General features: G+C 51.8%; 1 protein-coding gene across 1 annotated transcript in view; it reads left to right on the top strand.

The window, feature by feature from the left end:
* Positions 1–16,026, top strand: part of GALNT10 (polypeptide N-acetylgalactosaminyltransferase 10) — a 194,576-nt gene that overhangs the window by 139,547 nt on the left and 39,003 nt on the right. Inside the window, exon 5 of the mRNA XM_036240790.1 lies at positions 15,640–15,825. Coding sequence (XP_036096683.1) covers positions 15,640–15,825 — 186 coding nt within the window. The remainder of the gene's footprint in view (positions 1–15,639; positions 15,826–16,026) is intronic.

The following is a 16,026-nucleotide window of genomic DNA, read 5'->3' as shown; positions in this document are numbered from 1 at the left end:
GTGAGCTCGTACCACAATCAGTTGGAGAGCTCGGTAAAGTCCAGCTCAGAGGCCTCACCCATCTGATGCGGTAGGTCTGGGGTGAGGCCTAAGAACTGGCATTTCTAGCAAGGTCCCAGATGATGCTGGTGCCACTAGCCTGGGGACCACACTTTGAAAACCACCGTGTTAGAGCAACAGGAAGGACTGTGCCAGCATCGTTCCTGACACACAGCAGGAGCACGGCTGTCTTGATTCACCTGGGCTGGGTCTCCCCAGCAGAAACGCCTTCGCTAAGGTGCGGTTGGTCCCCTACTTTCAGCCGTGCGGGAAGTGGCTGGCTGACATTGAATTGTTTGCTTTAAATGGGTAGGTGGTATGGTCTGTGAATGTTATCTCAATAAAGCTGCTATCAAGAGGAGGGTGGAGAGGAGGAAGGAGAATTGGGAAGGGGGAAAGAAATGGCTGGTTTTTCAAAACCACACCTCAAAAGTATCTGTGACTCCTTAGACTGTCTTATAGAGAGAACCCATGTCAAAGAAGGACAGTGGTCGTCTAGCTGAACTCTGAGGCCCCTCAGCTCTGCCACTCTCTGCAGTTCCTTCCTGGGACTCAGGGCCAGAAGAAGTGTGTCGCTCCTGAGGGCTGGTGTGTTTTCCTTTTCCCAGCAGTAAATGACGCTTCGATGCCGGTGCGCGTCACCTGCCACACCATCTGGGTGCGATCATAGCTTCCTTCCCGACCTCACTCTCTAAGTTCCCTGCTCTTTATATTTACCTATCTGTCAGTTTTTTCAAGCAAGTGAAAGCCCGCCCTGGACATCCCAGGGGGTGGGGAATAGGTTGAGATTGTGAGACTACAAATCGACGCCCAGCAGGCAGCATGGAGAGACCAGGGCATGGAGGGATGGCGTAGTTTCATGGTTAATATTACCAGTTTGGGGATCAAAAACACCTGCTATGATTCCTGGCTGTCACCTTCCAGCTGTCTGAACACAAGTTAGCACAGAACTTTTCCGTGCCTCAGTTTCCCCTAATAGAGTTGTCATGGTAATGAAATGAGACAATGTGGAGAAATAACAGCATTTAACACAGGGCCCAGGCACACAGTAAGCACTGGACAGAAACCCTGACAATGGCAGTGATAATAAGGGTGAGGGTCCACTTCACTGTCACAATGTTCTTTGGGCTGGAAACACCTGGGTATCAAAGCAGGACACAGGGTGATGTGTGTGTGTGTCACTTTTTAAAAAATATCTTTTATTGATTTTAGAGAGGGAAGAAGGGAGAGAGAGAGAGAGAGAAACATCGATCGGGTGCCTCCTGCATGCACCCCAACTGGGGATCGGACCCGAAACCTAAGTATGTGCCCTGACCGGGAATCGAACCAGCAACCTTCTGGTGCATGGGACAATGCTCAACAACTGAGCCACAGCGGCCGGGGCGACACTGGGTGACACTTTGACTGCTATGTGCCCTCCCTCCTGCAAATGGATTGGCAGTGCTTTAGAATACACTGCCCAAGACTGGCAAGTAAATAAATCAGTCTGGAAACAGATGAGCTATGACACTTTAATAGCCAGAAGCCCAGCAGAGCTGAGACATGACAAGACCCAGAACATCTGCAGCTCCCAGAGCCGACCCGAGGGTGCAGAGGGCAGCCTCTCCCGCCGCAGCCTCTGCGTTATTAACGGCATCCTGGGGGCCGCTGCACCAACACTGACACTGGGACGATGCTGATTTGTCCGCTTTGTGACTTCCTCCTGCTCCCCTTGTCCTCCTCCTCGCTCGCCGGCCTGTCCATGGGCCCTCTCCCACATCCGGGGTCCTGCCAGAGCGTGGGACATGCAGGGCTCCTTTGTTTCTGCGCTTCCCGAGCAGGTCTCCGCCAGGTTCAGCGGCAGCAGAGCTTGAAACTCCGGTGTTGTACTTGGAAGTTAATTTGATTGCACACAGCAGTACAGCAAAGATTTCCGAACAAACCAAACTGAACTTGAGTCCTATCCTCAGCACTTAACTTTCTGGCTGTGAAGCCTTGGACCAGAACGTCTTGTGAACTTGACTTCCTTCTTCCTGAAGTGAGGATAATGAACCATGACCTGCTTCCCTCACAGGAAGTCAACTCGAATGAAACGATGGAGGAGGAAGGCATGTGGATTTGGCAGGGTCCCCTGGGCGCCTCTGGCTCTGCGGTAGACACAGGGGACGCGCTGGCCAGCAGAGTGCTCCCAGGACTCACCCTCCTGGAGCTCAGCGCTGGAGGGAGACAGGCAGCAATGCCATGAATACGGAAGGGGGCCTGAGCTGAGTGACGTGAAGGACAAGTTCCAGGGCTCTGTGACGATCTACCCTGGACACTGCTGTGCTCTGGGAGGTCAGGAAAGGCTTTAGTGATGAGTTGAAGTTTGAGCCAAGATCTGAGGGATGAGCAGGAGTTAACCGGGGAGGGGGGGTTGTGGGGGGCTTGGGATCTCGGAAATGCAGGCAGAGGGACCAGCAGTGACAGAGGAGCCATGGGCCTTTGCCCCTGAAAGAAGATGGCGGGGGGGGGGGGTCATACGGAAGGGAAGGGTGAGGCTGGAGGGGGTAGAGACCAACCATGCCTATCATTCCTGCAAGGACTCTGGACTTCCTAAGAACCATGGAAAGCCATGGAAGCATTTTAAGCAAGTTAGTGGGCGATGATAAGCTGCAGTTTACTTCTTTAGAGACCACCTGAACTGCTCTGTGCAGACGAGGCCAAAGAGGAACAGAGTGGACGCAGGGACAGCAGTCATAGCTGCTGCAGTTGGCCGTAGACGACAGTGGTCCAGACAGGGACAGCAGTGGCCTGGACCAGGGCCCGTTCTTGCTGTGTGGCTGTTACAGTGCCAGTGGGTGAGCCCCTCCCCCTCTGTCTCAGTGCCCTCGGGCTGCCATTAAGCACTTAAATTAGGTGGCCTGAAACGGCAAAAGTTGATGCGCGGTTCTGGAGGCTTGAGGTCAGCAATCAAGGCGTTGGCTGGGCCGTGCTCTCTCTGAAGGCTCTAGGGGGGAGCCTTCCTGGCCGCTCCCTAGTTTTGGTGTTACCAGCAATCCTTGGCGTTTCTTGGCTTGTAAACACATCCCCCCAATCTCTGCCTCTATCGTCATGTGGCATTCTCCTGTGTGTCCAAATTTCCCTCTCCTTTTAAGGACACCAGTCATCGCATTCGGTCCCACCCTAAACCAGTATGACCTCATCCTAAGCTGATTACATCTGCATAGACCCTATTTCAAATAAAATCACACTCACAGGTCCTAGGGGTTAGGACTGCAACACACCTTTTAGGGGACACGAGTCAACTCTACAGCTCCTTGGAATGCCACGTCCTGCAAGGTAGGACCGTCCTCGGAGTCCTAAGTGCCCTCAGACCGGACAGGAGGGAGAGGCTGCATCTCAGTCCCTGCCTGGGGAAACCTCTGTGCTGTGCGTGTGTGTGTTCAGGTGGAATAATCAAGGAGGACCGGGGAGGCACGGGGTCCGAGTCCTGGTCGTGTGTGTGTGTGTGTGTGTGTGTTCAGGTGGAATATACAAGGAGGGCCGGGGAGGCACGGGGTCCGAGTCCTGGTCGTGTGTGTGTGTGTGTGTGTGTGTGTTCAGGTGGAATATACAAGGAGGACCGGGAAGGCACGGGGTCTGAGTCCTGGTCGTGTGTGTGTGTGTGTGTGTGTGTTCAGGTGGAATATACAAGGAGGACCGGGAAGGCACGGGGTCTGAGTCCTGGTCGTGTGTGTGCGTGTGTGTGTGTTCAGGTGGAATATACAAGGAGGACCGGGGAGGCACGGGGTCCGAGTCCTGGTCGTGTGTGTGTGTGTGTGTGTGTGTTCAGGTGGAATATACAAGGAGGACCGGGAAGGCACGGGGTCTGAGTCCTGGTCGTGTGTGTGTGTGTGTGTGTGTGTTCAGGTGGAATATACAAGGAGGACTGGGAAGGCACGGGGTCTGAGTCCTGGTCGTGTGTGTGTGTGTGTGTGTGTGTTCAGGTGGAATATACAAGGAGGACCGGGGAGGCACGGGGTCCGAGTCCTGGTCATGTGTGTGCGTGTGTGTGTGTGTGTGTGTTCAGGTGGAATATACAAGGAGGACCGGGAAGGCACGGGGTCCGAGTCCTGGTCCTCACATAGACCTCACCAGCTGAGAGATGTGGGCAAGGCCTTCTCTCCTCGGGCCTCAGTTTCCTCTCTGGTAACACCAGAATTGATGGCCCTTGCCCCATCTTTCTTCTGGTGACTGTCGGGGTCTACTGAGATGATCAACAAGTATTTCCTAAGATACTCTGTCCCACATCGAGGTGACTCACCAGGAATGTTCTGGGGAGGAGGACAATGCTAGTCCAGGGGAATGTAGCATCCGAACGCCTCACCCTACCCTGGCTGTCCTCTACCAGCACAGTGGCTGGGGGCACAGGCTCCATCGCTCCAGTGTCACCCAGCGGGCAGGGGTGGGGATAAAACAGGAGTGACTAGCAGTTAACAGCTTCCAAAGTTGAGTAATGGGTCCATGTGGGGCTCATTATTTCTATCCTACTTTTAAAAATATGTTTGTAATAATTCTTAATTTTTAAATTTCTTTTTTCTTTATTGATTTTAGAGAGAAAGGAAAGGAGAGGGAAAGAGAGAGAGGAACATTGATTGGCCACCTCCTGCATGCCCCCCATGAGATTTGGCCCACAACCTGGGCATGTGCCCTGACCAGGAATTGAACTAGTGACCTCTTGGTGCATGGGTCAACGCTCAACCACTGAGCCACACCAGCCGGGCATGAAATAATTCTTAATTTTTAAAAAAGTTTAGCAAAGAGAACTACAGACTGCAGAGTCAGACTGACTGGGTTTAAATCTAAGACCTGCCACTTATTAACTGTGTGGACCTGGGGAGGTTACTGAACCTCTCTGGGCCCTGTTTGTTCATCAGTAAAACAGGGACACTAATCATGAGCTGCCCCGTGGAGTGTTTGTGAAGACTGGATGAGTAACTGTGTGTCAAGTCCTCGGGTCGGTGCCTGGTGTGGGTGGACACTGAACATGCGACCACCATTGTTTATGGAAACGGGACACCAAAGAACAGTGTTGGTGCCCTGGGCGGTTTGGTTCAGCGGTTAGAGCGTCAGCCCGTAGACCAATGAGTCACGGGTTCAATTCCGATGGTCAGGTCGTGCAAGAGGCAACCACTTGATGTGTCTCTCTCACATGGATGTTTCTCTCTCTCTCACTCTCCCCCTCTCCCCCACCTCTCTTCCCTCCCACTCTATCTGATGATAAATAGGAAAATGCTTAGGTGAGTATTTAAAACAAAGAACAGTGTTACTGAGAGAAATTATGAAATGAGACAGCCTGCAAATCCTCGAAGTCATACCTACTGCTTGGAATTTGTCTTAGTTTGGGTTTCCTAAAGCAGATCCTGAGACAGGATTTGAGTGCAAGTAGTTATTCTGGAGGGAGATTTGGGGAAACACCAGTGAAAGTGTGGACATGAGAACAGGAAGAAGGGGCAGCCAGGAGGGTGCCCTGACAGACAGGCAGCCGGGAGGGGGGGTGCCCTGACAGACAGGCAGCCGAAGGGGGGTGCCCTGACAGACAGGCAGCCGAAGGGGGGTGCCCTGACAGACAGGCAGCCGAAGGGGGGTGCCCTGACAGACAGGCAGCCGAAGGGGGGTGCCCTGACAGACAGGCAGCCGGGAGGGGGGTGCCCTGACAGACAGGCAGCCGGAGGGGGGTGCCCTGACAGACAGGCAGCCGAAGGGGGGTGCCCTGACAGACAGGCAGCCGGGAGGGGGGGTGCCCTGACAGACAGGCAGCCGGGAGGGGGGGTGCCCTGACAGACAGGCAGCCGAAGGGGGGTGCCCTGACAGACAGGCAGCCGGGAGGGGGGGTGCCCTGACAGACAGGCAGCCGGGAGGGGGGGTGCCCTGACAGACAGGCAGCCGAAGGGGGGTGCCCTGACAGACAGGCAGCCGAAGGGGGGTGCCCTGACAGACAGGCAGCCGGGAGGGGGGGTGCCCTGACAGACAGGCAGCCGGGAGGGGGGGTGCCCCTGACAGACAGGCAGCCGAAGGGGGGTGCCCTGACAGACAGGCAGCCGGGAGGGGGGTGCCCTGACAGACAGGCAGCCGGAGGGGGGTGCCCTGACAGACAGGCAGCCGGAGGGGGGGTGCCCTGACAGACAGGCAGCCGGAGGGGGGGTGCCCTGACAGACAGGCAGCCGGGAGGGGGGGTGCCCTGCAGACAGGCAGCCGGGAGGGGTGTGCCCTGACAGACAGGCAGCCGGGAGGGGTGTGCCCTGACAGACAGGCCGCCGGGAGGGGGGGTGCCCTGACAGACAGGCAGCCGGGGGGGGGGTGCCCTGCAGACAGGCAGCCGGGAGGGGGGGTGCCCTGACAGACAGGCAGCCGGGAGGGGGGGTGCCCTGACAGACAGGCAGCCGGGAGGGGGGGTGCCCTGAAAGACAGGCAGCCGGGAGGGGGGTGCCCTGACAGACAGGCAGCCGGTGGGGGGGTGCCCTGCAGACAGGCAGCCGGGAGGGGGGGTGCCCTGACAGACAGGCAGCCGGGAGGGGGGGTGCCCTGACAGACAGGCAGCCGGGAGGGGGGGTGCCCTGAAAGACAGGCAGCCGGGAGGGGGGGTGCCCTGACTGACAGACAGCCGGGAGGGGGTTGCCCTGACAGACAGGCGGCCGGGAGGGGGGTGCCCTGACAGACAGGCGGCCGGGAGGGGGGTGCCCTGAATGACAGGCGGCCGGGAGGGGGGTGCCCTGAATGACAGGCAGCCGGGAGGGGGTTGCCCTGAATGACAGGCTGCCGGGAGGGGGGTGCCCTAAATGACAGGCTGCCGGGAGGGGGTGTGCCCGTGACAGACAGGCAGCCGGGAGGGGGGTGCCCTGACAGACAGGCAGCCGGGAGGGTGGGTGCCCTGACAGACAGGCCGCCGGGAGGGGGGGTGCCCTGATAGACAGGCAGCCGGGGTGGGGGGGGTTGCCCTGACAGACAGGCAGCCGGGAGGGGTGTGCCCTGACAGACAGGCAGCCGGGAGGGGGAGTGCCCTGACAGACAGGCAGCCGGAAGGGGGGTGCCCTGACAGACAGGCAGCCGGGAGGGGGGGTGCCCTGACAGACAGGCAGCCGGGAGGGGGGGTGCCCTGATAGACAGGCAGCCGGAGGGGGGGTGCCCTGCCAGACAGGCAGCCGGGAGGGGGGGTGCCCTGCAGACAGGCAGCCGAAGGGGGGTGCCCTGACAGACAGGCAGCCGGGAGGGGTGTGCCCTGACAGACAGGCAGCCGGTGGGGGGGTGCCCTGACAGACAGGCAGCCGGTGGGGGGGTGCCCTGCAGACAGGCAGCCGGGAGGGGGGGTGCCCTGACAGACAGGCAGCCGGAAGGGGGGTGCCCTGACAGACAGGCAGCCGGGAGGGGGGTGCCCTGACAGACAGGCAGCCGGTGGGGGGGTGCCCTGACAGACAGGCAGCCGGGAGGGGGGGTGCCCTGAAAGACAGGCAGCCGGGAGGGGGGGTGCCCTGACAGACAGGCAGCCGGGAGGGGGGGTGCCCTGACAGACAGGCAGCCGGGAGGGGGGGGTGCCCTGAAAGACAGGCAGCTGGGAGGGGGGGTGCCCTGACTGACAGACAGCCGGGAGGGGGTTGCCCTGACAGACAGGCGGCCAGGAGGGAGGTGCCCTGACAGACAGGCGGCCGGGAGGGGGGTGCCCTGAATGACAGGTGGCCGGGAGGGGGGTGCCCTGAATGACAGGCAGCCGGGAGGGGGTTGCCCTGAATGACAGGCTGCCGGGAGGGGGGTGCCCTAAATGACAGGCTGCCGGGAGGGGGGGTGCCCGTGACAGACAGGCAGCCGGGAGGGGGGTGCCCTGACAGACAGGCAGCCAGGAGGGTGGGTGCCCTGACAGACAGGCCGCCGGGAGGGGGGGTGCCCTGACAGACAGGCAGCCAGAGAGGGGTGCCCTGACAGACAGACACCACGGCAGCAACCTCACGTGGTCCCACCAGCCCTGAGCATGTATCAGGGGTTAGCCCACCAGAGGGCAAGGGCACTGGGGTGATTATCCAGCAACACCACAGTGCTTGATTGAAGGTCACCTCGTGGGCACAGAGAGCCCCGGGCAGAGGCAGGTGCTGGCGGGTGAAGTCGGGCAGAGAACAGTGCTGAGGAGGGTGGGTGGGGCCCCCGGGTGGGTGGGGTCCCCGGGAGGGTGGGGCCCCCAGAACCTGCCCGTGAGCTCTGAGTAGTGCTCTAACCCTACGGAAAGCCTGTAGGGGTCGTGATGGGGGCTCACCCTCACAACCAGCCCGCCCTTGTCACCTGGCTCTGGCTCATCATTAAAGTAGAGGGGGCAGTAAGGGCAAAGCAATCTGTCGTGTTTTTACAAGCAGAGCAGCCCTTGGAATAGGAATGTACTTACTTGACATTAGGGCATCTGCCTCCCTGCTGCTTCGGGGCAGACATCTGTTCTCAGCCCTGGCGCTCCTGTGCGGAGCCCCAAGATGTAGCCTCAGGACCTTAACACAGCTGTAGGTCCCCGTTATAGACCCATGAGTATAGGCGCTTTGATGAAGGCTGTTTTGTCCCTGCCGTTGTGTTCATGAAGATGGCAGGGGTTCCCAGAGCGGACAACGGTGTCACCGACTCACTGCATGTGAGTTACCTTCCCTGGCCCTCCCGGCCCCTCTGGGTGGGATGGAAGGACTGACTGAAGAGACAGACTTTGGTGCTCTAGGGGGAGCCTGCCCCTCTGCAGCCAAGCAGGTTGGGTTTTACACCTTGGCTTCGTCGTTTATAAACTGTGTTCTTTGGGCAGGATTCATTCCCCACTCTAAAGCCTCATGGCATCTTCTTCTATAAAATGGGAGCCCTGTCCTAGCCGGTTTGGCTCAGCGGTTAGAGCGTCAGCCAGCGGACCAGACACCCGGGTTCAGTTCCCGCTAAGGGCATGTACCTCAGTTGCGGTTCGGCCCCAGCCCCGGTTGGGGTCGTGTGGGTGGCAGCCACTCGATGTGTCTCTCTCACATCGATGTTCCTCTCTCTCTCTTCCTCCCTCTCTCCCTCCCACTCTATCTGAAGATAAATGCAAAAATGTCCTCGGTTGAGGAGTTTAAAAGAAAAAAAAAGGAGCCCTGGCCAGTTTGGCTCATCAGTTAGAGCATCGGCCCATGGACTGAAGAGTCTCGAGTTCAATTCCAGCCAAGGGCACGTACCTCGGTTGTGGTTCCTCCCCGACCCTGGTCAGTGTCGTGCAGGCAACCAGTCAGTATCTCTCTCCCTCCCACTCTATCTAAAGATAAATCGAAAAATATCCTCAGGTGAGGATTTAATAAAAAATAAATAAAGTAAAATGGGACCATAATACCCCTTCTGTAGGTGTCAGAGACGATGTAAATGAAGCATGGTGCTCTGCGTGTGAGCACGGTCCTTGTCATGGTCATAACCATCATCATCTTCATCTGAAGTCCCTTGCAGCTCCCAAATTCTGTGGCTTTATGGAATGTCCTCACCCAAGTGGCAAAACAAGGCAACAATCCTAATTCTGTGCAAGTGCACTTTCTGGTAAGAACAGGGGGAGCATAACTGTCCTTAAATAATGGCTCCGACTTTACCACAAGCTGTCAAAGCCTTTAATTGCTTGATCATAATGATGCCGCCGTCTGCGCTCAGGGTGATTCAGCGAGGGGACTCTGCCCGAGTGGGCTCTCGATGATTAGAGCTGGGCCGGATGATATTTCTAATTCTGATGGAAGTAGTGGTGTGTAGTATAGGAGATTATCTCATCCTTGAGTTAATGACCTACCAGTTGAACCCAGCCAAGAAGAAGCACTTGTCACAATGACTAGGGCTTTTTCTTTTTTTTTCAAGTGGTGTTCCTACACGAACAGCAGCCTGTCTGGATTGTGGTCATGCCTTTTTCTGTCTTGTCTCAATGCCCAAGAAAGTCTCTTTTGGAAAGATTTAGTCCCTCAATTAGGGAAAAATGATTTCTGTTTTCTAGAGAGTCACTGTTCCGAGGATAAGTGGGGAAAGGCGGGAGAAGCCTTATTAATCTTTGCGAGCGAGTAAGAAGGCGAGCGGGGGTGTCACTTTCCAGCCTCGCTGTGTGTGTGTGTCTTCTGTTTATCTTCCCATCACTCCCACCTACAAGATGCTAGGCAACCCCACATGAAACACACTCCATCTCACAGAAGTTCCTGCAGACTCACAGAAGTTCCTGCAGACTTACCTCAAGAGATGGGCTGTGGTTCCCTAAGTGTGCCGATGCAGAAGATGACCTCAGGTGGCCCGGAGACTTCGCGTGAGGTAACAGGGACCCCTGTGCACAGAATGTTTTGTTTGGATTCCCCTGACCTCAGGTGGAGAGGGCTCTCCCTCCTTGACAGAGCAGACCTTAAGCTCCCATTCATGGGGAGGCAGAAGGATGTGGCTGAAAGTCTAGTAACATTGTTTGATTTCCATGTGTTTGGATTTTTTTTTATTAGCTCTTTGTCACATGTGGTATCAGTTTTCCATTTATGGTGTTTAACGTTCTTTTTTAAAATAAATTTAATTAAATAAAAAATTTTAATTTAAAAAAGGTGAGTTGATTTTAAAAGTCTGCGTGAATCGTAGTAGGGTAGGTAGATGAGGCAGAAATCATGCAGTAGTGCATGGTTGCCGGCGTTGGAAACCATGACTGGAAGGGGAAAGCATTATGATTCTGCAGGAGCCCAGCAACTTCCTGGCTGTATCACTTCGGACAAGTATCTTGGCTTCTCTGAGCATCAGTTTTCTCATCCGTCAAATGAAGAGTATAATTTTATGAACCAAGGAAGATAAAATCTGTCAGCTGCTTTGCCAATCATAACCTTCCTTACCAGTGAAAGTGATTCATTTCTTTGTTTTTAAGCCTCATCTGAGGATATTCTTTTCCATTTATCTTGAGACTGAGTGGGAGGGAGGAAGAGAGAGAGAGAGAGAAACATCGATGTGAGAGAAACACATCAATTGGTTGCCTCCCACACAACCCGATTAGGGCTGGGGACCGAACTGCAACTGAGGTATGTGCCCTTTGAATCGAACCTGTGACTTCTTGGTCCACAGTCCAATGCTCCAACCACTAAGCAAAATCGTGCAGGGCAATTTCTTTACAGGGTTATAAAAATAAAAGCTTTAGTAGTTTCTGGAGCCTGGGATCCTGGCATGAAACACAGCTCTTCTGTTCACTGTGCTGTAGGTGGTCCCTTCCTTTTGGACTTCAGCTTTCTGTCTATAAAATGAAGAAACTGAAATACCCCAGTGGGTTCCAGGCCTGGCTGTGCATTGCAGTCCCCTGACTGTGGTCAAGTGAAACTAAAGCTGCCGGGTGCTCCCCTTGGTCTACCAGAGTACCATCACCTGGGGTGAAGCCCCAGCAGCTTCGTTTAGTCAGCTCTCCGGGTGATTTGGACATACCCCTGCTTTAGGAGGGCCCTTCCAGTCTAGCCCCAATGGAGCGAATTCAGAGCAGGATTTGGGCTCTGTTTAGGGAAGGTGATCACCCCAGGGGCTGGCAAGAGCTCTGCAAGGCCTGGGCTCGGGGCCATTGAAGACCTTGTGGTCCAAACTCTGGTTTCAGAAATGCGCTGAGACCCGGAGCAAACAGAGACGGGCAGGGAGCACAGCCCAGTCCCCCCGCCCAGCCAGTGACCCTGCCACTGCACTCCAGCTCCCCAGCTAACACAGTGAGGGTCCTGACCAGTATTTTTTGTAATTGAGCTAAAAGTTATAAACAGTGGGGAAAATGTACAGATATCTTAAGTATACAATTCCATGAGGTTTAACAAATGTATACAGTTGGGAAAGCAGCACCCCAGTCAAGATATAGAAATTGCCTCACCCCAGAAAGGTCCCTCATGCTCCCTCCTTTTTTTATTTTTAATCCTCACCCAAGGATATGTTTATTTATTTGAGAGAGAGAAAAAAAACATTGATGTGTGAGAGAAACATCGATCGGTTTGACCCCGACAAGGGATCAAACCTGCAGCCTGGGTATGTGCCCTGACTAGGAATCAAACCCACAACCTTTTGGTGTTTATTTTTGTTTCTTTTTCTTTTGTTTCCCTTGCCTGAGTCAGTATATCAGAAAAAATACTGCTACGAGAAAAGTTCGAGATTTTACTGCGTGTGTTTTCTTCTAGGTTTTTTATGGTCTCAAGTATAATATTTGAGTTCATAACCCATTTTGAGTTTATTCTTGTGTGTGGTATAAGAAGGTGGTCTAGTTTCATTTTTGTGTGTGTATCTTTCCAATTTTCCCAACACCATTTATTGAATGGACTATCTTTACCCCATTGTATGTTTTTGCCTCCTTTGTCAAATATTAATTGACCTTAAATGTATGGGTTTATTTCTGGGCTCAGAACTGGCTCTTAATATAAAGTCTGCCAATCTATAAATATTATTTATCTCTCCACTTATTTGGGTCTTTATATATAAGACTGTTACAAATGCTATTTTTGTTGTACTTTCCTATTGTGTTTTGCCAGTATATAAAAATACAATTGATTTTTTTTTTAGAATGTAACAGCCTTATGGAGATATAATTTACATACCATAAAAATCACCCTTTTAAGTCTGTAGTTCAATGTGTTTTAAAGTGAATTTATACAGTTGTGAAACTATCACCGTAATTTATTTTTAGAATATTTCCATCACTCCAAAAAGTTCTCTAGTGCCTGTTTGCAATCAGTCCCCACTCCCAACCCAGCTTTAGGCAACCACAACTTTCTTTCTGTCTCTGTGGTTTTTACCTTTCTAGAAATTTTGCATAAATAAAATCATATAATATCTAGGCTTATGTGTCTGACTTTTTTAACCTAGCATAATATTTTTAAGGCCTGTCCGTAGTGTTGCAATAGCCTGCTCCTTTTTTTTTTTATTGCTGAACAGTGTTCTATGGTACACTATTCCACATTTTGTTTTCCACTCATCATTTGATGGACATTTGGATGGTTTTCAGTTTGGGGCTATTGTAAAGATTGCTGCTATGAACATGAGTGTACAGGTTTTTGTGTGGACATACGTTTTCATTTCTCTTGGGTGTACACCTTGGAGTGGAATTGCTGGGTTACAACTGTGTTTAACTGCTTGAGGAGCTGCCAGGCTGTTTGCCAAAGTGGCTGCACCATTTTGCATTCCCACCAACAGTACGTGAAGATGCTTATTTCTGCACATCCTTGTTAACTGTTGTTATTATCTGACTTTCTGAGTACATCAGCTCTAGGGGATGTAAAGTAGTACGGTATTTCATTGTGGCTTCGATTCGTATTTCCCCGATGACTGATAGTAAGCATCTTCTCACATGCTTATGGGCCATTGTATATCTTCTTTGGAAAAGTACCTATTTATATCCTTTATCCGTTTTTTTTAATTGAGGTAAAATTCATATAAAATTAACCATGTTTACATATACAATCAATTGGTACTTAATGCACTCACAGTGTTGTGCAACCATCGCCTCTATCTAGTTTCAAAATATTGTTTATCCCAAAAGGAAATCCCATACCCATTAAGAGGTCACTCCCAGTTCCCCTGACCCCAGCCCCTGGTAATCACTAATCTGCTTTCCATCTCTATGGATTACCTATTCTGGAATTTCATACAAATGGAATCATACAATAGGTAACCTTTTGTGTCCGGCTTCTTTTACTTAGTATAATGTTTTTGAGATTCACCCATGATGTAGCATGTATCAGTTCTTTATTTTATTTTATGGCTGAGTATTAGTCCATTGTATGCATATACTCTATATGTGTTGATATATTCATAAGGCATTGGAAACTTGGGTTATTTCCACCACCTAGATATTGTGAATAGTGTTGCTATAAACATTCATGTATAAATAATCAAATTATTGTTTTAGCTATTCTGGATCCCTTCATCCCTTGCACTATCATAAATTTTAGGATTGACTGTCAATTGTCAATTTCTGCAAAGAAATCAGCTGTGATTTGAATCCTGTTGAATCTGTAGATCAATATGGGGGGTATTATTACCATCTTAACTATATTAAGTCATCCAATCTAAGAACATGAACTATCTGTCCATTTATTTTGGTTTTTAATTCCTTTCAACAATGTTTTGTATTTTACAATTTGTACTTCTTTTTTTAAAATTGTAAATGGTATTTTTACCATTTTTAATTGCATTTTACAATTGTTTTTTATTTGCTAGTAAATAGAAATATGATTGATTTGAAAATGTTGACCTATATCCTGAAACCATGTTAAGTTTACCTGTTCTACTTTCTTTGTAGATTTCTTAGGATTTCCTATGTAAACAATCATGTCATCTCTGGTTAAAGACATTACTACCTTTTTCTTTCCAATCTTTGTGCCTTATTTCTTTGTCTTACCAATTGCACTAGCCAGGAATTCTAGTACAATACTGAATAGAAGTGATGAGAAAGCATACATCATTAAATGTGATGTAAACTGTCCTGGCCGGTTTTGCTCAGCGATTAGAGCATCGGCCCAAGGACCAAAGAGTCTCAGGTTCCATTCCGGTCAAGGGCACATACTTCAGTTGTGGTTCAATCCCTGGCCCTGGTCAGGATGGTAGGGGAGGCAATTAATTGATGTGTCTCTCTCACATCAGTGTTTCTCTCTCGTTCTCCCCCTCACACTATCTGAAGATAAATAGGAGAAAAAATGTTAAAAAATATATACATATATGATATAAACTATAGAGTTTTGTTGTGTTTTTTTTTTGTAGTTACACTGCAGTTTTCATAAAGGGCCCAAACCCTGAAATTAAGAAACACCAACATTTAGTAGAAAGAAACTATTTTTCAGATTTATTCAAAACAATTTTTTCACACGTGGGAAGGAAATACAGCTGACATTAGAATAGGCATAAAAAGGAATGTGTTCTCACGTGCAAAAGAACATGGAGAAATCTATCTGCGTCAGGCACAGGGCACTGAGGAATCAAAATGTCATCAGCATAATGTCTCTCCTTTTCTTGCCTCTCTTTTTACACATTAGCTTCAGGCCCAGCAGATCCCCCCACCACCTCTTACCACCTCGTTTTGCCAAAGATGTCCCCAGCAGCTCCAGACTTATGGCCAACAACATAACTAACTCTAGCAAAAAGAAGGGGCCCTGTTTTATCAGTAGTTCTGAAAAACCCTCAGGATTCATTATTTGGACAAATCCGGTCACATGGCCATCCCCTGGACCAATGACTGAGGCCAAGGGCCTGGGGTGCCCTGATGGGTCAGGCCCAAGCTGCATGCTCCTCCGCCTTGGAACCAGGAGATGGAGCCAGCCCCAGCCAGCTCCGATGGGCTGAGGAGAGGGGGAGTTTCCCAAAGAAAAGTCAGAATATTGTTACCAGAAAATGAGGGACTGGGCCTTTTCCAGGCATAAACCACAGCTGCTCACAGAAGATCTCTGTGTTCCAGGTCTGGCGCTGTCACTGGGCCTCTTTGAGCCTCAGTGTCCCCATTTGTAGATGCAGGCAGTGATCCCTGCCTCCTTGGCCCTCTCTGAAAGGTGCAATGAGGCAGCGCACAAGAACGCTGTGTCTAAACGGTCAAGTGCAGTGCCGCCTGCAAGGGAGAGGTCACAAGAACGATCACTAAGCAGCTCTTACCCGGCATCCCTCTGTCCTCTTCTGTCTCCCTCACAGAGCACCTGAAGAAGCCACTTGAAGACTACATGGCCCACTTCCCCAGCGTGAGGATTCTCCGAACAAAGAAACGGGAAGGGCTGATAAGGACCCGGATGCTGGGGGCCTCGGCAGCAATCGGGGATGTCATCACATTCTTGGACTCACACTGTGAAGCCAACGTCAATTGGCTCCCCCCCTTGCTCGGTAAGAGACCCTCCCAAGACAAGGCAGGCGACCTGGAATGCCACCCGCCCAGCCGCCACGGGCCCAGCCTTCTGCGTGGGGTCATCCACAAAGGTTCCCTCGCCTGTTTGAGATGCGCCCAGCACCGTGCCAGGGGCCAAGGGGTTCAGAAGTTCAGGACCGCTCAAAGAGACCTTAGGAACCCATTCAGTCCTGCCCCTT

This window comes from Molossus molossus, unplaced genomic scaffold, assembly GCF_014108415.1.
Source record: "Molossus molossus isolate mMolMol1 unplaced genomic scaffold, mMolMol1.p scaffold_m16_p_4, whole genome shotgun sequence".
In the NCBI taxonomy this organism is placed as follows: domain Eukaryota; kingdom Metazoa; phylum Chordata; class Mammalia; order Chiroptera; family Molossidae; genus Molossus; species Molossus molossus.
Note: the sequence above shows the minus strand (reverse complement) of the source record. Positions and strands in the feature narration are given on the sequence as shown.